Here is a 24,440-nt window from a genome sequence, read left to right on the forward strand (position 1 = left end):
AAAAATGAGAGTGAGATATCACGCTTGTTTGAGCTTTATCGATTATAAAATAAATAAAAACGCGAATTAAATATCATATGTAAATACCCTAACGACAATCCTTCCATCGTGTTGTGTGTGTATTGCAGTTGCCTAGTGACAAATTAAATATGTTTAAATTATTGTACATGTCCCAAAGATTTTAAGTTCAAAGTTAAAAAAATTCTACAAAGTATAATATGAAATAAATATATAAGACTTTGTTCAGTCTTGGTAAACTTGTTTACTCTACTGTCTTGTGTTATTTTCTACTTTGTGCATACATAATTTTATGGCATTGGTTCGTTTTTTTGATCGATTAATCTATAAGGAATTTTATTTTATGTAGTGATCATGAACATAAGAAAGAAACTGCACTACATAAAATACTTTGAAGAAGTGTGAATTTTGAAATACTTTCAAAATACTTTGAAATAGTTATCTGTTAGATTGTTATTTTCTTTTTAATTAAATTCACTTGATGAATTAGCTGAAATATTTAAATTTTTGATTCAATGTGTAAAATGGGCGACTTTTATTCCGAGCGACCCGGGCGCGCGTTTTCTCATAATAAAACTTTCCCTGGGGCCTAATCGCAGTGAAAGAGCCCTGATGAATTACCGGCGTCAAATCAAAGTTACACTCGCGAATTTTCCCTGCGTGTTGTTAACGGCGGAAGTGCTGTTCGCGGGGAACGCCATCACTCAAGCCCAGTGGACTTTAATGAAGCCCGGGTCGTCGTCACTTTGAATTTAAATGGCCACACCCCTTGGGACCGTTTTTTCAACGCACGCCCCTCATGAATTCTCCGCATTTTTATCCTCTTTTAAATTGCATACCTTTTAATTAAAAGAGTAACGTGTTTTCTTTTTTCTCTCCTCAGGCCAGCTGTTTACCTGCTGTAAATTTAGTTCTATCGTAATTTGCTTTAAATCATTCAAACAAGATTTTCTTTTTTTTCTAAATTTAATGGCTAAATTCGCTTTAAATGACATGCAAATAATTTTGTTTTTAATAAAACAATCAACCGATAGAAAATCTCACGCTATTTCAACTGAAATTATTGTAATTATAACATAAATGGCTTAGAACAAATTAATTTTAATTTAATTTATCAAAATAATTCATATTAATTTATAATTCACTAGTTTTCGTGTTCCGCTTGACCAATTAATATGTTTCAATTAATTAGGTAGAGTGGATAGAAATCATGATAGCTCAAGTGATAGAGCAGCGGCGTATCTAGCCGAAGATTATGGGTTCGAATCCCGCTTGTGAGAGTGACTTTTTTATCTTAGCTAAAAAAACCTTAATTAAGTGAAAGATATTAATTGGTCAAGCGGAGCACGAGAACTAGTGAATTTAATAAGTAAAAATGAAGTATACCTTCACTAAACTTCTCCGTGGCCATTTCATTTGTCGCCGAGAATCAATTAGATTACAGGACATTTGAAAAATGTCAAAAATGTGAGGTTGAGATGGGAAGTTAATGCCCAAGTGGCGTATCTATCCGTAGATCATGGGTTCGAATCCGGCTCGTGACACTGACTTTTTTATCTCAACTAAAAAGCTTAATTAATTGAAAGATATTAATTGGTCAAGCGGGCCACTAAAAGAGGTGAATTTAATAAGTAAAAATGAAGTATACCTTCACTAAAGTTCTCCGTGGCCATTTCATTTGTCGCCGAGAATCAAATAGATTACACGACATTTGAAAAATGGCAAAAAGGAGGGAAAATTCAAAAGGGGGGGTTGAGATTGGAAGTTGGTGTCCGAGTGGATCGAGGTCACTATAGCTCAAGTGGTACAGGAGTGTCGTATCAAGCCGAAGATTATGGGTTCGAATCCCGCTCGAGACACTGAATTTTTTTATCTCAACTAAAAACCTTAAATAATTGAAATATGTAATTGGTCAAGCGGCCCACTAGTGAATTTAATAAGTAAAAATGAAGTATACATTCACTAAAGCTCTCCGTGGCCATTTCATTTGTCGCCGAGAATCAAATAGATTACACGACATTTGAAAAACGGTACTTTTGTTTAAGCAAACACCGAGAAAAAGAGACACAATATACATAAAAAGTTGCAATGAAATAATCATAATGGTCTTGATATTTACATAAGTTAATGCTTTTTAACTCAACGGGGTAAGAAACATGAAGATTTGTCGTTTTGGTTCATCCCGGTCATCCCAGCTACTTTGTAATAACATGTCAGTCATTCTCATCAAGATTTGAGTCGTGTGCTGTTTTACTCAGGCTCATTTCTTTTATACATTAGGGAAAAGTGACAGGGGAGCAATGCAAGTGGTATGTCGTAGCTGGTTACCTGTCTTTTGGTGACTTTGCCAAATTATGTGTGGTTTTTATCGCCGTTCGTTCTGGTTGAATAATATGATCTTCGTTCCGTAGTCGTCTTAACTGCCTTCTTTATCTTGTATTTGCACTATTTAGCCGTACAATGAGCTAATTTATTTTGGGCATATGCTAATAAATAAATAAATTAGTTTGTAGGGGTATATTATCAATGCAAATGTAGTCTTGTGATTTTACTTCATTCCTGCCTTCCTCACTGCCTATAACTTTATAATTTTAATATATCCTTGATACGTTGAATATTTCAAAATGGAAAAAGTTATTTGACATACCGAACCAGAGAAGATTGGCCTTCTGCAATGTTGGAAACGAGCAAACGACTCCCCAAGTTTACATCAAATAATGTGAATATAATAGCTCTTACATGAAAATTTACTAAGTTACATCATCATTTGTGGGTACACTTTGTAAAACATGAAAATATTATATGTTTGGTATTTGATATGAAAGCCATACTAATTTTTGTAATTAAAAATTCTGTTAGAAGGGAGTGTGCAATTTCTCCTTCGTACAAACCCTTGAAGCAGAGCTTGTATGGAAATTAAAAATACATTTTTATATACAAATTTAATTTGGCGAGGTAGCTTTAAGTCGGCAGACTAGACATTAAGAATTCTTTATAGCTCAAGCATTCTCTTCTTCCGGATTTCATTTCGCCCCAAGCACTGGCTGAGCTTTCTGGAATGAATTATTTTGAAAATTGTCTAAGAAATCCACAGTGAACCAAGATTCTTATTCATTTATCCAGCCGATTATTTTCATCGTTGTGCCTTGGATTTTCCGGCGATCGCTGTTGATTCTCCGGGGGGATCATTTCCATAGAGACATGCAAATTCAACCTAAAGGCCGGCGGTTCAACCACATCGCGGCGCCTGCACGAATTGGACAAAAATATAACGTGGAAATGTATTTAGACTCTGTTGTGCGTTTTAATTTAAAGAGCGTTTCCTTTTACACCCCTAAGCCGCACGCGAACTGGATAAATTGTGAGGGCTGAGTCCGATTTTGTAAAGTCACTTCTTCTGGCATTCCCGCTTGAAAAATAGTGAATAAACTACGTAAGTATCAGATTTAATCCTAAAGATTGTATAATGGTATTTTTCATCCTTGGGAATATAGACAATGTATGCCGTGCTATACAACAATAATTTCACTTATTAAATTCACTAGTTTTCGTGGTCCGCTTGACCAATTAATATATTTCAATTAATTAGTAGGTTTTTTGGTTATGGTTCAATTAGTTATAAGGTTTGAAAAATGGCAAAAAGGAGGGAAAATTCAAAAAGGAGGGGTAGAGAGGTCACGATAGCTCAAGTGGTAGAGCAGTGGCGTATCTAGCAGAAGATCGTGGGTTCGAATCCCGCTCGTGAAGCTGACTTTTTTTACGCAAGTAAAAACCTTATAATCAATTGAAATATATTTATTGGTAAAGCGGACCACTAAAACTAGTGAATTTAATAATTTAAAATGAATAAAGTTAATAAGTTAAATGAATATACCTTCACTAAAGCTCTCCGTGGCCATTTCATTTGTCGCCGAGAATCAAATAGATTACACGACATTTGAAAAACGGCAAAAAAGGAGGGAAAATTCAAAAACGTGGGGTTGAGATGGGAAGTGGATCGCGGTCACGATAGCTCATGTGGTAGAGCAGCGGCGTATCTAGCCGAAGATCGTGGGTTCGAATCCCGCTCGTGACGCTGACTTTTTTTATCTCAACTAAAAACCTTATAATTAATTGAACTAATCTTACTCTTTCTATTGCAGGTTAAATCCGCAGTAATACGAGTTCTTTTAATTTTCATCTATAAATTAGAAATATGTTATGATAGAAATAGTTCAATGAAAGAAAAGGAGAAAAAGAAAAAATTATAAAATATAAATAAAACTTTAATTAATTATTCTTTTTAGCTTAGGTCTTGGTTGAGATGAAAAAGCTAGGGTCACAAGTGGTATTTGAATCCACGACCTTCGCCTCAACACGTCATGTTTTAAAACTTTTACGAAGCCTAATTAAATACAATACACGGCAGCTGTTAAGTAAAAAGTTAAATTAGCCTTTGTACCGAGTTTTCTTGTTATCCTCTGATTTGATGTCTTATGTTCAATTGTCATCTGATTTGAAAAGTGAAAATGTTTTTTTGTTGTCTCGTCACAGAATTCAGCACAATAAAAACGGAAAGTGTGATTTTACCGAGTCCAATCCTTTTACGCTAATGTTCGGAGCGGATAAAAGAGTTTCTGGAATTGCTGGTCCGGACGGAGGAGCTGTTGAACTTTGCCGGGTCGCCGATTGAAACTCTGAGGGGTAGAAAGGGCGATTTAAACAAATCTAAAAGGGGAGTAATTGCAGGCTCTCTCGAGGATTAAGCTTATGGTTTTTACTTTAACAACATTAACATTTCAACGGGGCTAAATTTTAAGGAAATACCAAATGTTTGCACGTTTTTGCAAAAGTCACTTTTTTCTCACAAAAAACTAAAAAAAAAACTAGAAAACTAAAACAACCCTTTGTGTTCCATTGGACTAAATTATTTTGTTATTATAGAACGATTGTTACTATTTTAAATAATAAAGGTATATCATTAACAAGTTTTGATAAAGATTTAGAACATTTTAACCCATTTGATGTAACTGTGTGCCCAGCGATTTTTTCATTTTTCTAGCTACCCTTGCGCGCTTCCATATCCCTGGTTATCCCTATCTGTCCACGAACCCAGAGAGCACGACCTTTTTCCCATAATCGTTAATACCTTTAAATTAACTTAACCGTTCGTATATTTTATTTATTAGTGGATACACGAATTTTGTCCTTTATTCCGATCCGAGTTAATCTGTGTATAATAAACAAGTTTCATTCTTGTTTGTGGTATATTACGCTCAGTGATTTATATTTTAACAAGGATAAATGTGAGAAAATATAGGAAAAAGTGGAGGTAATTTATAACGGCATTGTGAGTTCGATGCGGACTTAGAAAATATTGTAGAACTTGATATATGCAAGGATCAGATCGGGAATGTGTATATAAGCAATTCGTAACGCTATATTTTAAGAATGCGGTGTTTGTTTTCTTCCGCTGTGTCAATTGGCTTTATCGCCGTTCAGGAAAACCCATTATGTTAATGTGGCTTATTTTATTTAGTCCGCTGTTGTTACCAACCAGTTTGTATTTTTAACGTTTAATCTTAGTTCGACTAACCGTTTTAACTACATTTTAAAAGTCAGTGTGGTGTTTAACCTTTAAATACCCAATAAGTCAGAAACTCTAATGTGTTAAATAATAAAATAAAAGTACGAAATTTGAAAAATATCTATACCGAGAGGCAAAAATAGTTTTTTTTTTAAGTAAATACACTCCCCGTCAAAAGTATCGCAAAACTGAAATATTTGAATTTTACGAAAACATCTGTTTTTTCATAATAAACAAAGGTTCTGAAGTCTATAATAAACATTTTTAAACTGAATATAAACAAGTTTTATTAAAATAAATTATTCAGAAATCGTGAGATGCGGTCTGGTATGATGTAGGTTTCAGAAAAACATTTTCTTTATCGTGCCAACGTTTCAATCTACATCACACCAGACCGCATCTCATGATTTCTGAATAATAATCGACTAACTGTCACTAATCACCACACAGTTCTCCAAGTGGCTGTACTAAGGTTTCTACTAGTGAACTGATCATTTTTCATAATACACGCCCCGTCAAAAGTTTCGCAACACTTATCAACACACTTGAAATATTTGAATTTTACGAAAACATCTGTTTTTTCATAATAAACAAAGGTACTGAAGTCTATAATAAACATTTTTCAAACTGAACATAGACAAGTTTTATTAAAATAAATTACAATATTTCTACCAATAAACAAAAAAGTTAGAAAACTTACTTTTTAAAATTTTCTTTTTTTACAATGTTAACTTTTAAATTACAATTTAAATTTTTAATTTACATTTAGTAAGTCGTATTGCCCGCTCTGGCTTTAATGACTGCTTCCACTCGTCTTGGCATACTCGTAAAGAGGTATTGAAGGAAATCTTGGAGTAGATTTTCCTACTCCTCCAATACAGCTGCCTTTAGCATTTCATTGGAAGTAGGAGGTGGATCTCGTGACCGAACCTTTCTTTTGAGATAATCCAAAACGTGCTCGATTGGGTTAAGGTCAGGGCTTCTTGCTGGTCAATCAATGGTGTGGATATCTGTGCTGTTCAGGTACTCAGAAACACATCTTGCCTTGTGAGGGCATTATCATGCATGAGCAACGATTCAGAGCCTATGAACGTCATAAAAGGCGCTATATGATTTTGAAGAATCATTTGTACATACCTTAAAGCATTCAAGGCCCCTCCTTGGATTGGCACTAAGTCGGTACGTGCCTCCCAAGATATGCCGCCGCAGAACATGATAGAACCTCCTCCAAATGGCTCAGTTTCTAACGTACAGCACGGACTATACCGTTCTCCAGGCCTTCTCCAGACTCTTTCATGGCCATCTGGACTGTTAAGGGCCACTCTTGTCTCATTAGTGAACAAAACTTTTTTCCATTCCTTCACATCGGTGTTCCCTTGCAAATCTCAATCTTTTTATGTGGTGTTCTGCGGTGAGAACGGTACTTTTCACTGGCCTTCTTTAGCTGAGGTTTGACTCTCTCAGTCTTCTAATAACCTTTGACTCCGAGATTGATATCCCGCGAACACCAGCGATCGAATTTTTAATGGAAGAAGCTGTAGAATTACGCTTCCGAATTGCTTGCATTTTCATGAAGCGGTCATCTGTGGGACTAGTGATTCTGGGTCGCCCTGCATGATTCCCAGTCTCCCTGTACCTTTTTATGGTCCTTGAAACGGAATAATAATTCATCCCAAGGCGATTAGCGATGTAACGAAATGATTTGCCTTTTTCAGACAAAGCGGTGATTCTGACCGAATCATCGTGGCTTAAACGATTCATTGTGAATACACTTAATTGTTGTAACAAGACTAAAGAGAAAAGACTTAAATCAAACGAAAGATAAATATGGACTGAAAGGAAATTTGAAATGAATAAACAAAAATTCCATCGTTTGTTGGCAAACAGTGAATAACAATGATGTGTCTAATCCCTAATATCTCTCATTTAATAAATAATATTACTATAAATATAAACAAAGTATGGATTAAGGTCAAAACCAAGAAAATCTCGAAAATTATGGGTGTTGCCTTTTGACGGGGAGTTTAGTTGCAATCGTTATAATTTATATTTTTTGTTGTTTACGGGATATTATAATAAAATATAAGATATAGCTACATAAAAAATTAAAAGCCAAAAATGTTGAAATGGAAACAATGAAGAAAAATTAATTCAGTACGGAGTATTTCTTCCTCTTGCGTTGATCTCCGCTTACATTCGAGGAGGCATCGATTTTATGAGGTTTTAAGTGTACCGTTATGGAATTTCATACTCCTCCAACAAAACTCCACAACTTCTTAATTCCAAATTTTCTGGCACTGGGCGACTTTTTAACCACTTTGACAACTCGCCCCAAAGGTGTTCTATAGGGTTTAAGTCGGAACTTCATATTGGCCACTCCAAATATTGAATTCAAGCACGTTCTAAGTAGTCATCAACGATCCTAACTGTATGTGGCCTTGTATTATCATGCATAAAAATAAAACCGTCGCAAATTAGTGACATATAAGTAACAACTTATGATAACACATCTTCAATATATCGCGCAGACGTCATGGCACCCTTGCTGAAGATCAAGTTTGTGCGACGTTCCATACAAAACCCTGCCCAAACCGTAACACAACTTAGCTTTTCCGGAGTGAAAATGTTGCGGGGATATATCGCGCTCTCGTCTTCTCCAAACCTTCTCTTGGGCGTCAGGAGATTTCAAACAAAAAATTGACTCATCCGAAAACAATAATTTAGTCCAATCTTGCTCAGACCAATTGATCTGATTTTTTGCGAAACTTAACCAAGCTTTTCTGTTCCTGATCAGAAGTTCTCGACCAGTGACAGGCCTTCTCGCTTGTAATCCAGCTTCTGAAAGTCTTCACTTTACAGTGTGTAAACTGACATTAACATCTCTTACATGTTGAAGTCGTTGATCTCATTATCGGTATAGTATCGATAACGGAGCACATTCGAAACAATAAAACTCCCTCTGAGATGTGACATGAAGGCGACCTGATCGTGACTTCTTAAGTAACCTACAGTATCTTGATAGCGATGGAAGACCCTTCGGACACAAGACAAGACACAAGACACAAGAGCCCTGAAGATGATCTCAATAATGATCGAAACGTTGGCACGAAATGATTTTCCTAGCCTATGTCTCACCAGACTGCACCACTCGATCTCCAAATAATTGTTAGGGAGAAGCTTTACAGAAAAACCGACAAAGAAGAGAATGGCTATTTAAGATTAGATGACTAAAATTTATTTATAAAATCCAACTGTAAACAAAAGTGGAAGATTTTATATATTTTTTATTTACCTATTGCCTTTAAAACGAACCAAATACTGTTGTAAGGAAATCAACGGAGAATTGTTTAAGAGATAATTAATAATACTAAGAGTGGCACTTCTTTTGCTTCTCAGTGCATTTTGTAAATACCGAACTGGCTTGGAAAAAAATTACTATGTTATTTCTATAATTTTACTACAATATATACATCATTGAAAGATAATTCCATATATAAAATATTATTTCAATTAATTATTCCTGTTTTGTATCTAAGGTCTGAAATGAAAAAAGAATAATTAATATGGTCGATTATAACCGCTCAACATATATGGATCAATAAAATATTATATCATTGATTTGGTTACAACAAATATCATGTTTTGTTAATCTTTTAGTTCACAAATGGTAAAGAGTGCAATAGTCGAAATCATACGTTATAAATAAAGATAAAACTCTTAGCTAACCCCTAAAACAAAAGGTTTTTCCATTGTTCCATTAATACGTTCGTAGATGAAGTTTTTTCTTAATGCGTGATCAAAAAACAAGCTGGTTAAGTTAATAAATGGCGACAAAAACGGGCATAAAGGCTAATTTATGGCCGCGATGACGAGGAGAGCATTCAATGTGATTTACCACGTGGCAACACAAGGAGTGAAATCACGACACTAAAATTAATTCACTTCATTAAAGAGGGTTGCTCTCCAAGATAATTTGGTTTTAATATTGAATTGAAGATACAATTTAAACTTTTAAACTGCTTATCCCGTGTTTTAAAGAAGGGGTGAAATTTGTGTTTCAACAGATTGCGTACTTCCTCAACCGGCCATTATGAATTAACGAAATACTTTACGCGATGTTTTCAGCACATTCATTATTTATTTTGTTTTTGAAAAGTCACGATATAGAAGAAAAAAGGGAATGTAATTACCGCGTGGGTCAAGGGTCGATATTCAAATGCTAGAATATAAAGATAAAACAACCGGTTGGTGTGGGTCTTAATAATGTTTGGCCCTCTGCCTAACTATATTTACTTTTGCGACAAAAACGTCCGCTTTGGTTTCAATTCAAATTTGCCACCCTCTCCTCTGGGCGTAAAGTTGGGCGGGGCTTGAATAAGTTTAAACCGGGAATATAGATCCTGGATAAACCTCCCTCATTCGGCTTATCTAAACTTAGGCCCCTACAAGAAAACTATGGGCTCTCGAAAGGTAAATTCCAAACTCCATTTCTAGTAATAACGTTTTTACTAGCACTGACGATAACGAATGCTGAATATTTGAAGTAGTTTTACCCTTATTTTTATTCGTGCGAAATAGGTCGAAAATACTAAAAGCAGAAATACTAAAATCACTATTACATCCAAATGGGAAATGTTTGGTAAATTCATAAAAATACAACAACTACATAAACAAAAGGGTGCGTAAATGGCATCCGATGAAAACCAATGAAAAACAGATTTTTATGTCTGGTAGAGATAAGCCACATGGTACATGTAAAAATGGCTGCAATTCCTCTCTCTCAATCCTTCTCTTTCTCTCTTTCTGTCTCTCTCTTTCTCTCCCCCTCGCTTTCTTTCTCTTTTTCTCTGTCTCTCTTTCTCTCCTCTCGATTTCTTTCTCTCTCTCTCTTTCTCTCCCCCTCGCTTTCTCTCTCTCTCTCTCTCTCTCTCTCTCTCTCTCTCTATCTATCTCTCTCTCTTTCTTTCTCTCTCTCTATCTATCTATCTATCTTTCTATATCTATCTATCTCTCTCTCTTCCTTTGTAACCCACTCTCTTTCTTTCTCAATCTTACTCTATCTGTCTGTCTGTCTCTCTCTCTCTCTCTATCTATCTATCTATCTATCTCTCTCTCTCTCTCTCTCTCTCTTTCTCTCTCTTTCTCTCTCTCTCTCTCTCTCTCTCTCTTCCTTTCTCAGCCCTCTCTTTCTCTCTCAATCTCGCTCTATCTGTCTGTATGTCTGTCTGTCTGTCTGTCTCTCTCTCTCTCTCTCTCTCTCTCTCTCTCTCTCTCTCTCTCTCTCTCCCTCTCTCCCACTATCTTTCTTTCTCTCTCTTGCTTAGAAAAACAATTTAACATTGCTCGATAAATGAAAGCCAGTTTGAAAACAATAAGTGGTAGAAAGAATGGTGTGTTCAAATATGAATGAAGCGAGCGATTTCTCACTAATCCATTACTCGTTACGTATTTCAACTGCGAGGTTATATGAACCCTCGGGCTGTTTTGAAAAAAAGCACATTTGTAAATATGTCGGTTTGGAATGCAAGGCCGCTGGATTCGAACCCGGAACTTTACCTTACAGTGATGAGCGCCGTGCCAACGCATAAATCGTTGCGGCCATCGACCCCCCCCCCACATGTAATAAAAATTAAAAACATAAATATTAAGGTATCAGATTCTAGAATAGCATAATGTTGTAGAATAGTACTAGAATAGAGTAACGTATACCTGATACCTTAGTTTTTAGTGTTTATTTCATTAGTTTATCTGTCGTTTGATTGTTATTTATCTTTGAGTGCGTTTTAAATAAAAGCTTTAATGGGTGTTTTAAGGGATGAAATAGGGTATGTAGGGGTTGGGTTCTACATCAGGGTCTAACAGCGGGCAAATTAGTTTGCCATTTATTAGATTTTACGGTATAGGTTCAATATTCCTCGATGTAATTGAGAGGTTAATTTTGAATGGGGCCAGGCGGGGCTATTAAAAATTGGCAGTCGATTGAATAAAGCGAGAATCCCACGGTTGGTTTCGTCCTGTATTTATTATGTGACTTTCTTCACCTATAGTGTTTCCTCGTGTGCCACGTGATACCGCTATGTAAAAATAGGACTTGCCTCTCTTCGGTGTAAACAAATTGCCCTCATAAATCCCGTGCGCGAGCAACCAAGACAAATTATATTTTATTTTCTGTTTGGGGGACCACGGCCATTCTACACCGCTCTTCTGGTGACTCAGCCATGACATGCACAAACGGCCATTTCAACACAAATATCGCATCAACGATTAATTGAGTCGATTTTTTCTCATTGATAATTATGCCATTGAAAAAATATTATAGCCCTATTCATTAATGCAAATAACATGCAATTAATGCACTCAAATTACTTTCAATCCATTTATAAGTAATATTACCATTTTTAAATTAATGGATTACTTAAATAAAATAATTTCAAAAGTAAGTAAGCGTTTACAAATTTTTAAACTGTTTTCTTAATGATTTTTGTAAGAAAATTTGTGAAACCAACAATAGAGATGGTGCAAAAATAATGCAGGTTTTGAAAATGCAGTCAAAACTATCTTTACTTTTTATAAAATAAAGAAAATTTATACGAAATATTTTCCATCACAATCTATACATCTTTGCCAACTTGTAATAACCGCTTTTATTCCGTTGATATAAAAGTCGTTATTTGGAAATACAATAAAGTCTTCGAAGGTATTTTCGGTTTCACCGCGTTATATAAAAATCTTATCCCTCAAGAAGTGATAAAATGTTTAAAAAAGTTGGATATGGAGAGTGCGGTAAGGTTTCATATCCTATGTCCTTAAGGTTACGCAGGGTTGGCATTGCGACATGTGGCTTGGCGGGTACATGTTGCGGTTACCCATGCATCTTGTCAATTGGATGGCAAACAACGGTTGAGTGGACAACACTAAGCTCTTCCGCAATGTCCCGTGTTGTCTTAGGTGAATTTTCTTCGTCGTAGTCCACAACGGAAGGCCAGGTTTATTCTCTGTTCCCTTCCCTGGCTTCGAGATCGAAATCTCAGAGATGAAAATCGCTGGACTGTGCGTTCGCTAAAGCTTCCCTACCACCTCCCCAAACTGTATTGATGTTATGCGCGGTTTGGGCCGCATTTCGCCCAAGTTTAAATCGTACAAATAAATTTGGCGAAAATCTAGATTGGACATATTTAATGTCGCAAGTACTCACTCTTATACAATTCAGTATAAACTAAATGTTTTGTACAAAAATGAACAGTTACAAGTATTTATTATAATCCATAATTTATATTTGAGAATTTGGCTTTGTTTACATAAGCACCTGCGAAAATAAAACAAATTTTCAAAACCTGCAATAATAATTTTACAGCAACCCAAGCACAATTTACAATTTTAGCAACTTATGTCATTTTAATTAAACGTTAAATTATAATATGTAAGCATTCATTTCATACAAGCGAAGTTAATAATACACTTAATGCAATAGATCAAAGCAAATATATTACGATTACGATATTCTTAAATTTTCTGTAAATTGCTTTAATTACTATTTATTACATCTTCTCCGTAATCCTACCAATAATTGTAATTTCTGAAACGTTTTAGTTTAAAAATAAACAAGTCATAAGGTAATAGGATAATATACCCGTTCAGATCAAAAAGATCAGATAATATTTTACAACTTGTGAAAAAGTGCGAAAGTCCAAGTTTTTTAAACCATTTTTTTAGCTTGTTTATAGTTTTTATATAAAATAAATTACATTTTAATTAGAAAAACATGATTTACAGATTGGCATCGTTAAACATCGATATATTATGACTGCGGGCATGTTTAAATTAATACAACATGCATTATCAACAATTTGCAAGAGAATTATCCCAAATAAAATATATTGAAAACACAAAAACAAATTAATCAAACATTAAGCACACGAGGCTTATAAAGCATAGAATTGTAATGGTAATATGCTTTATAAAATCAACTTAACGCAATTTTGTAATATTTCCATAAATTATAATTGTATTCGAAAGCTTCAACGGCTTAATAAAATTACAAATATATTTTAATTGCCATTTTTGATCATATATATGATTAAACAGCTTTGGAACGGAAAATGAAATGTATTGGTTTGGTATCATCAATAGAGCTAAATATAATAAATTGCCAATGTCGGATGGTAAAAAAATAAATGTTTGATTTAAACTAATGGGAAAGTGTGATAAATAATAATTAATATTTTTTCTACCTACGTTCATTTGTGGAAAGATGAGCTTAATTCGCGGTTTTCAACGCCCTTACCATTGATTGGCTCCCGGTCGGAGGAATTCATGGATATTGAAATTTTAATCTTCCTTCCACCAGTGTTAACGTTTGTTGGACACCCCCGTCACATGTTCCGAATGTTTCATAATTAACAGACTCGGGTCGACCAGTGAGCTTCCATTTTACCGTCATGTAAAAAACAGAAAAAGTTTTACGTACCAAAAAACAGTGCGACATCAAACATCAAAATTGCAAGTTTTATTATACGCGAAAAAAATTATATTTTTAAAGAATTTAAAATTTTTATCTTAATTATTAATAAGTTATAATAAAAATGTTCCAAAAATCGGTTGTGTAAATATTAGATGTTTCAATTATCAAAAGCGTTTAATTTTACGTTGTCAGGTACGCATTTCGGGCCCTATTCAATTTGAAATTGTTTTCTTTTCACTGTCACAGCCAAAACGGTAATCCGACAGCCACAACTTCGAAGAGTATGGTAGCTAAGCAAAAATTCACCAAGCAACCCTTCGCAATTTCTTTAATGTCACTTTCGACGTATGATGATGAATTGAGGAAAATAAAAATAAACGGCTCAATGACAAAAAACAAAACAATGTTGGTTACTCTTACTTCAGTAGCGTTTCTCAAAATTTGGTCTAGTCGTCTTTCCAAACAAAATTAGTGTCTTCTTGCACTACTACTCTTACATATTCTCATAGTCATATGATCAACTTATCCCAATCCCACAGCTCACAGAAACCTCACCGGAAGGCTCACCTGTTCTCTTTAAACCAGTGATTCAAAAAATGGCGCGTTAAACTAAATACCTTTAAATCTAAAATCATTGGACGGTACCCTTTGACGCATTATCTTCCAATTAAAAAATGCTTTTAATTAAAACCCTCATAAATGACTTTTACTTTATGTCGTTCTTCATTTGTAATGATTACTAATAATTAATTAATTACCATACAATTACAAATAATTTTTGGAAAGTTGAAGTAGATACAGATGTACATCTATGGAAATTAGTGTAGTAAGAAAAAATACTCGTCTTTCTGAACCACCATTTTACAGTAAAATATACATTTTGCTGTAAAAAAACTTATAAATGTACACTTTCATACTAACAAAACATTTTATAAACATTACTGCTAATTAGATTATTAAAAAATCAGATTACCTAATTCATGCAGACATGCTAGTAATGTAAAAATAGCTATAAATAAGGTTTAAAAAACATTAATAATAATGTTTAAATTAATATAATAAATAGATAAAAGGTTACATTTTATTTCCATATAAAGGATGTTAGTAAACAACCTTTAACAAAGTAAAATAATAGAAGATATGACAAAATAAGGCTCTTGAACAACATAAACAAACAAAAATAGGGAAAAACTGACGAAAACACAAGGAAGGAAGAAAAGAGAAGCAGAACGAAATAAGGGATGGGGACTAACCTGTCGCCAGAGCATTTCTTAATGATCTTTGATAAAACGGAGTGAATGTCAGCCGTGCAGCGCTGGTCTGAACAGCCTCGTCCGTCCTCGCTGTAAAAGTGTTCTTCTGCCGTGAGAAGGGAGATCTCCTGCAACCCGGACTTTATTGGTATCATGCTATCAGTGTTATGAGAGATAGTATGAAAGAGAGAGAGAGAGAGAGAGAGAGAGAGAGAGAGAGAGAGAGAGAGAGAGAGAGAGAGAGAGAGAGAGAGCATGCAATGGAAAGGGTTAGTTAAAGAGGATACACAAATCACAGGATAAACATACACATATTGATAATGTTAGAGGGTTGAGCCTTCTGATAAAAGAGTATCAGTTTTTAATTCACCCTCTTAATACCAGGTCATCTCGTTTTGAATCGAATAATTTATACAGCTATAAATCTAAAGTTTTTTTTTCCAAATATATCCAGTGAATTATGCGATAACAGAAATGTAGCTAACCTGACAGGGGTTTATAAACTCGACGGAAATTTTTCTTTTTTTATCAAGATTCTCGATAGTTTTGACATTTTCAACTAAATAACAAAATTCATTTCAGATATAGATATTAGAAAATGAACAACTTTCGTTGAGGTCTGGGTATTAAAAAGTTCAGAAATCTCAATCCTTTGTCCTCGACTGTAGAATTGTGATTTAAAATTGATTGGACGTTGTGCTTATAATTAATATATAATTTATAAGAGGTTTGTTCTTTTAAAAACAACAAAGGAGTATCGATAAATTCACTAAAAAAATAAAAAATACAAATTTGTTTATTTAGTGATCTAATTAATTAAAGCTTCAAATAACAAACACATTTAAAAATCGCACAATTCTTAGCCAAATCGATTTGTCTATTCATTTTAATTTCAATGCCAAAATTGAAATTATAATTTCCGTACGCTGTATATTATGGGTATTCTGTAACTAATACTGGATACCTAATGAGTTTGGCAAAATTGTACACAACATGTAACAAAAATGCAGCATAACTTTGAATTTCTGACCCCCTAATATTTTAAAAATGGCATTATGCAGAAAATTGCAACCAATGTAGAAAAATGACACTTCATCCTAAATCGGAGGTAAAGTTTTTTAAAATATTTCTTTATAACCATCCGTAACAATTATATAGATTATGTAATGAGAGACAGTATTATTTACCATTTGAATTTATCCTGAGGGGAGCATACTGGTTTGTAGGGATGGGTAATTTTGGAAATAAACTGCTCAAAAATGAATAGGGATATTGCCGATTTTGTAGTATTTACTTTTCCTAACATTTTTTATCTTTATTATAAGTTGCATTAAAATTTATTAGAAATTGTAATGGTTTTTACTGAAAGAAAATTTAGTTAAGGAATTTTGAAAAATAACAAAATAAAAGGTTTAAATTCCATAATTCTGTTTATTTGACACAATTTTTTTAAACAATTAATACCGTGTTTATACACCTTATGGTCCTTATGGACCTTATGGTCCTGTTAACTAAAAACTCTGTGCACCTGTTAGGCATATTGTTAGTAGGGTTGTCACGATATTCATAAGGAATTTCACTCCATAGACGTTGCAACACTGCGCTCTGTTGTTGCAGGTCAACTAGGGGAGGGTAATCGAAAAGCCTTCTCTGCTCTGCAACGCATCCCACATGTGCCCAATGGGATTGAAGTTGGGAAACAATAGGGAATGGGCAGATGGGAAATTCCAAGGCATTCTAGACAGTGATGAACAACTCTGCCTCTATGAGATCTGATTGTCATCCAGAAATCGAAATCAATGCCAATGCAATCCCTGGTTTGAGGAATGTATTCCTCGATAATTTCTTGGACATAACGAACTGCGGTGAGGTTGCCTTCAACAATATGGAGTCGTTCGTCCTCTACTGTAAATATCAGTCTAGTCCATAACACCGCCTCCTCGAAACTGTACTGAAACGAGCACGAACTGGGGCCTTGTACACATCTCCTGTTCTCGGAACCTGCTATCACTAAACAGACAGAAACGCGACTCATCAGTAAACACAACAGCATTCCAATTGGCGTTCTCTTCTAGGCATTCACTACATCCTGTTCTACTGGTGGCGAGCTGTTGCTGCAGTTCGTCTCAAAGTGGCCAGTGAGGCCAACTTCCAACAAACGGTTACGAATAAAAGACCTTGCCAAAACATCTTTTACTTTATTAGGATCTTGGATGGAAAGGGTCCCGTCTTCCAGCAATGACAATATTTCTGCCATCTTTTAGCGTCGTAATGCGCTGAGATCCACTACCAGGCCTCCTATTGGCACTTCCAGTCTCTCGGAATCAGACGGGGAGACGTCGCTCTGAGAAATGCCAACGGCCTCTGCGATATCTACTTGCCTCACCTAGATGATTCATTCTCACAATAATACTGGGAGCTTCCGGTACAAGATGATGTCTTTCTATGATTAAAGAGAGTACAACTGGTCTAAAATTGAGAAAATACGAGAAAAGATGTTTGTTTACAAAATAAGTAACCTTCCGTACTATTCTTAACTAAATCCATTATTAAAAATGAGGATGTTTGTTTATTTTTGGATTATATTTTCTATTTTATTATTTACATTTCTAGATTTATCCAACTAAAAGGAATGTATCGGTTAATTTAAATAAAATAGAAAAATAATAAATTACAAATATCTCTATTCATTTTCGAGCTGTTGCTAGCTAATGTGGTGTTCGGGGATGTTCCCCTAACTTGTTCGGGGGTTAGAGTTTTAACGAAGGGTATTGGAACGCCTTTGTGAAGGGTAGTGTTGGAAACTTAGTAGGGAGAGTTGATAATATTTCTGATTACTTGGGATGTTTGATTGGAAGGACAATATTCCTCGGATGTTGGAAGGTTTAGCGCGGTGCCCTACAGTTGTTATTCGTATGTCCAAATCGGTTTAAGTAGTGCCTTATAAAAAACCGGGAAAAAGTAAATAGGAGGTGTTGTCTATTATTTGACTATACTTACAAAGTTTTCAAAACCCTCCTCCCCCACAAAAAATAGCGTGAAAAAAGATTAATTAACAATTCCAATTAATTAAGGTTTTTAGTTGAGATAAAAAAGTAAGTGTCACCACTTGAGCTATCGTGACCTCATTTATACCTCAGGTCACGACAGTTCAAGTGGTAGAGCAACGGCGTATCTAGCCGAATATCGTGGGTTCAAATCCCGCTCGTGACACTGACGTTTTTATCACAGTTAAAAACATTAATTAATTGAAATATATTAATTGATCAAGCGGACCACGAAAACTATTGAATTTAATTAATTAACCATTTAACTTCCAGCTGAATCGTGGCACAGTTCAATACTAACTACCACCGTACCTAGCAAATAAAAAAAATTAATTAGTAAACTATTGAGTAATTAGTACTCTCACTTTGCAATACGGTAAACGCTCAGCTTATGTATCACATAACTGGACCACTTTGATTTCGTGTAACGCAGCATTTCGTGATGCATTTTGAAAATATGGAATTTAGGCAGAAACTTGACAGAACTTTTAAAAATTCTATCTCATATTTTCACCTACATAGTTGTTTTAAACCGTGCTGCTTTTCTTTCAATAGAATTTTTATGATATGATAATCTCTTATATCTGCAGAAATTACAAAGAATATGAAAGGATCGAGAAAATCATCATTATTATGACTGTTCATAGCAACATAAGTACAACTTGACGTCTACGCATAAGCGCAAACAGTTATAGGTAGTACTGCAATAAAAATATTAATCCATTCTAAAGTTGTTACATCTATTTATAATTAATATGTATATATAATGACAATTAGTAATTTTGAAGAATTAAACACAAGGTTTTAATATTTTATTTGAATTGTTTATAATTGTAACTCTTTTGCAGGTAAGTTAACAAGATCTAAAATAGCAGCAAATGTTCACATATTTAATTCGAATATTTTTATTGTAATTCAATTACGCTTAGGAGTGCTTTTATTTAAGTGTTTTTAATTGTTGTAAAAAAATAAAAGTGCTTATGTCACAATTTTACATTTATACAACAAAGACAAAAAAGGGACGCATTTTGTTGTTTTTATGTATGAATGTTTAACTTAGTTATAATACAAAATACACGTTTCAATGTAAACCGCAGAATATGAGTGTTCAGTTGTTTTCTTTGAGTATATTGCGCAGTGAATATCAACTGTTAATTTAAGCTAAATAGTTTATATGTCAATTTTAATTACAGACACACTTTCACACTAGAAATAGCATTGAACATGTCAATATCTATAGTTACATCAATTGGCGTTTAGTTCAACACAAACAATTTATATAACTTCTTTCAATTAATTAATCTTTTTGAAAGGTATTGTTTGAAATGAAAAAGTCAGCGTCACGAGCGGGATTCGTACACACGCCCTGCTGCTTAATACGGCGCTGTTCGAAGCATTTCGTGACTTCGAAATTAATATTAGACTTCAATCGTAAAACTACATTTTAGGTCATATCTCTGATTTTTAATAAATAATTAAATAAATAACGGAATATTACCATCAGTGACAAATATATGTTACTTCATAACTTTATAATTGCAATAATATGATGTAAAGATAAAATATTTTCAAATTGTTTATTTTTCAATGACTGCGTACAAAAAGAGGATTAGAAAAGTTCACTAGCAGAAACAGGTGGTTTTAAGATCTCTTCCGACATGCTTTATATTTAGGGAAAGTTGAATAAGCACGTGTACAACCATCAAAAGCCTTCGAAATACGCTTGAAGAGACCCGAACAAGAATTGTACAGCGGAAAGAACCCTTTAAACCCGGCTTTGGAAATTGTTCACCGGTTTGTCTAACTTGATCCGATTTGTGTAATAACTGTAAATATCTGTAAATTATATATTTCTTATTTATTAAAAATTTTACAACTGCGACATCTATTCACAACGAGTAAATGTGACAATTGATACAATGACAATATAGCGTGTAACACACAACGCTAATCACCCCACAGTGGAATCTCACAAAAATCTCATTCGGATTGAACAGTCTATGATCGCATCAAACTACACGTAGGATTTCCAGGAATGGTTGAACCTGTATGCAACCTAGTGAGAACGAAGTGTATTCAATCCCTTCCTATTGAATGAGAAGTACCGTGAGGTGAGTGTAATAAAAGTAAGTTATTAAGAGCGGGTTCAACATCATCCCGAGGGATATGGAGTTCTCCGGGTAGCTAGAATGGAGTGGGTTCAACCTCATCCCGAGGAATAATCGAGTACCATGGGGAAGTGAATGTAACCTGATTCTCTGTTTGTATCGGGTGTTTGTTTATGTTATTTAATTTTTTTGCAAGGGTTCGCTATAGAAGAGGTCATTTAAAACCTCGGGGTGCCGGTGTTTCTGAAAAAAAGCCCATTGTAAATATGTCGGGATCGAATGCAGGGCCGCTGGATTCGAACCCGGGACCTTCACCTTACAGTGATGAGCGCCGTCTCAAGCCTAAACCGTTGCGGCCGTTAATAATGTAATTATTCTTTCAATAATTCACCATCCCTTTACAATTATAGTTAGGCATTTTCTTTTATTATTGCCACTTACTGGGATTTTTCTAGAATATATTAGAACAATAATTTCAATTTGCTTTTTCGTCCAGACCATACTGTGATCAAGACTATTTGTGAGAAGACAAGTTGTTGAAACGTCTAACACTTTAAACAGAGTTTTTATGGCCTACGAATGTTGAAATTTGTGTAATGTTTTCACATATTTTGCAAGTATAACAAATATTTAATAAAGATCATTATTTCAACCAATAAGGTTTTGGTTTTCTTTTGTTAAATAAAAATGACAGATGGACTGTCGTTCCAGAAAACTGACTTCCATAAATGGTTTAGATTTAACAAGTGAGTGGTGCGAATTGTATAATAACTGTGACAACCTCTGAATTATAACGTTTTTTTAAAATAACGTTTATCCAATCAAATAATACTTTTCTTGTTTTGGATTATTTTGAGAAAACTGTTACGTGTTATTTTAACTGATTTGATGTAGGCTTTTCAAGAACAATATATCTTTGAATAAGTTAAAGTTAATTAATTAATAGTTCCTACTCACAGTTAGTTGTTTTCCACGAGTCGAATTTCAAGCTTATAGCTCATCATCAGGTTGAAGGAATTTACAACCACCAGACATGAATTGCAAAAGTCATCTTTTACAATTCATGACGAGAGACGTGGTTGTTCCAGTTGGAAATCCGGATCGTTGAAAACAACTAACCGTGAGTAGGAACTACCTTTTTAAAAGATTGCACACACATTCACTCCATTCATTGTCAGTTCTAATCATATATTGTTCTTGAAAAGCCTACATAAAATCTGTTAAAATAACACGTAACACTTTCTTCTGAATGTTTCGTTGATCGTGATTTTCATAATTCCAATACGGTCGTTTCCCCCCCCCCCCCCGAAGTTGACAAATTGAATAATACTTCACCAGTCGAAGCAAAATTCGACCTGCAGGTGTAAACTGTTTAATTTTCACTGCAGAGATAAACGAGTTATCGCCGGTTGTCCTTGAAACGGGATATTTGAGAAACTGTAAACTCAGTAGTCGGCACTTTCCATCCCCCCTGGGACACCAGACGCCTTTGAGAAACTTGAGAATCTAAAAATTCTGAAAGCCTGAATCGCGAGGTGGAACGGTGAAGAAAATTCATAGACGAATCAGCCAGCTGTACTGAGCTGGAAATGTATAATTAACATATTAAGCTGACTCTAAAAAAACAATTCAAAGATTTCAATTTCAAAAAATGTATAAAATATTGTTTTATCTGGTAAGCATTATCTCGTTAATGTTTGATATTACTTCATACTAATAAAGTTATTTATCCTGTTTATCCATCATAGAAAAAATATATGATTTGAAAATACCATCTCAATATCAATCATAATATAATAGGTTTTATTTAAAATAACAATAATATAAAATAAGTAGTTTCTTCATTACAATAATTCACACTCCATCAATAGTAAAAGACGTAGTACTATTCGGATAACAAATTATCCGTCAAAAATTGAAGTACGTAAACTCTAACTTTCAACTGTAACGCGTAAATTCATGAAATATTGGGTTGTTTGAAAAATAATGCAGGTTTATTGTTATAACATAAAAGAAATTAAATTAATGATATTAGACATTTTTTAATATTAAAAATACGCTCCTTGGCATGAGGGTAAACTGCGTCCACAAACATAACACACATACACATACACTGACTCAAGCACACTATCATTTTAAATACCTAGGGTTACCGCCCCTAGGAGAACTTCCCGTGGCATATGTTGGGGCTGGCGCACTCAGACCGGGCTGCAGTAGTCTGCCGGCCTAATGGCTCTAGGGAAGTTGAGGGGTTTGGTTAGCAGTACACTCGAGCTCATCCCCCAAGATTAAACTCAAAACTATGTTTCATTGTGCTCAGTCCCGGATGGTTCACTCTTCCTGCTGATGCGTCGCGGTCTCGTTTTCCTAAGCCTAGCGTGCCCCGGCAGACCGGGGCAAACATACACATCACACAAAACATTTTCACTCTTTTCCCACTCTCTCAACCTGGACAAGATCCTCAGGCCAGAAGCAATTGTGTGACGCGAGTAGTGGGTGGCAGCCCCACCTACTGGCTAGGATTAACACTCCCCGAAGCAGAATCAACTATGTTACAAATCCCTTAATAGAGGCCAAACATCCGGAACGCCAAATGACGGCGGAGACCGTGGTGGAGGCTGCCAGGAGTTCAATAAGTCCGCAGCCCCCCCAATAGATGTGTAGAAGGTGGCGCGGATGTTGGAGAAAGGAACATCGAATCACGACAAGGCAACATAACTGGAAATAACGAGTGGAAGTTCAGCTCCTCAAAGAGGAAGAGAGCGGACGCGTCCTTACACAAACGTGAGAACATGGTGACGTTGGAACCGTACATCCCAACGTAAATCTCCAGTATCGCCGGCCCAGAAAAGAAGGAAGGGAGAAGACAAGAAGAAAAAGCATCAGAAAAGAGAAAACGCAGCTAAAATAAAAACCAAAAGAGGAAATTTGTCCTAACCTACGTAACATGATATTATGTCGTTGCGCGGAGGTAGTGGAATTTCTCATATACGTGTCCTTTCATAGAGCAACGAGATACCGATATTGTGGAGGCCGACCAACGTTACCAAAAACAAGGAAGGAAAGTTAATTCTACATACTGGGGAGTAAAAAAGACATCGAGGTAATTACAAGCCTCTCGATGCTTGTCACGATGACTCGGTGACACTATATCAGAGGTTAAATACCTGGCGTGGTTTTGTGACATGCCTGGACCTCTTGAAGAGTAGAGTTGAGACAATTAAGGAAGGCCTCGCGAGCTAGGCTGTGATGGAAGTAAGGAAGATGAACATCGCCGGACTGGGTAATTCATTTCTTCGGTGAATCTAGTCATCTCGTTCGACATCCCTAAATGGCCCGATGAGATTAAAGCGGCATTTTACCGATTAAAGGTCCGCCCTTATGTTCCAGTGCCTTTACGATGCTACAAGTGCCAGAGGCTTGGGCATATTTCCCTCGTTGCAGGCCGCCGTACAAGATTGGGGCGAAGGGGATCCAATCCTACTTTGTCCTCCTCTCAAACATAGCCGGGGGGGGGATAAGCCAGTGTTTAAGCCCAGGATCCCGGTATGTTTTGCAAAAACATCCTTTTTGTAAGTGTGTTTGGTTCGAATACCTGAATCTGAACCAGGATCCTTATTATGATTAGCTGTATGAACGCTCATATCATTGCGGCCACGAACGACCCCCCCCCCCAACTAAAATAAATAAATAAATAGAAATAAAAATAAAAAATGAAAAACAATTATAGGTTAAAAATAGTGAACAAAAAGAAAATTAAAAAATAACAGTTTTAAATGTACATACTAAAGCATAGTAAAAAGTATCTTAATAATGTAATGTAACCTATAATTTAAAAAATTATTTAACCAATTTATAAATATATTTAGGTAAAAAATAATATATTTTGACCGTAATTGAACAAAATTGATTAATACATGCCCTAGAGATCAAACTTTTGATGTTTTGATAAACCGTTTCATAACGACAGACATTGGCAAGTTCGAA

General features: G+C 35.1%; 1 protein-coding gene across 17 annotated transcripts in view; it reads right to left on the reverse strand.

Annotated features, from left to right (window-relative positions):
* Positions 1-24,440, reverse strand: part of LOC106667682 (CUGBP Elav-like family member 1) — a 661,474-nt gene that overhangs the window by 440,263 nt on the left and 196,771 nt on the right. For 14 of the 17 annotated variants that reach the window (XM_024230657.1, XM_024230648.1, XM_024230650.1 and 11 more), the window contains exon 2: positions 15,299-15,426. The exons of the other annotated variants lie outside the window; for them this stretch is intronic. In XM_024230657.1, the coding sequence (XP_024086425.1) occupies positions 15,299-15,426 (128 nt within the window). The remainder of the gene's footprint in view (positions 1-15,298; positions 15,427-24,440) is intronic. 17 annotated transcript variants of the gene reach the window in all.

The sequence above is a fragment of the Cimex lectularius genome, unplaced genomic scaffold, assembly GCF_000648675.2.
Source record: "Cimex lectularius strain Harlan isolate CLEC.00 unplaced genomic scaffold, Clec_2.1 scaffold70, whole genome shotgun sequence".
NCBI lineage: Eukaryota > Metazoa > Arthropoda > Insecta > Hemiptera > Cimicidae > Cimex > Cimex lectularius.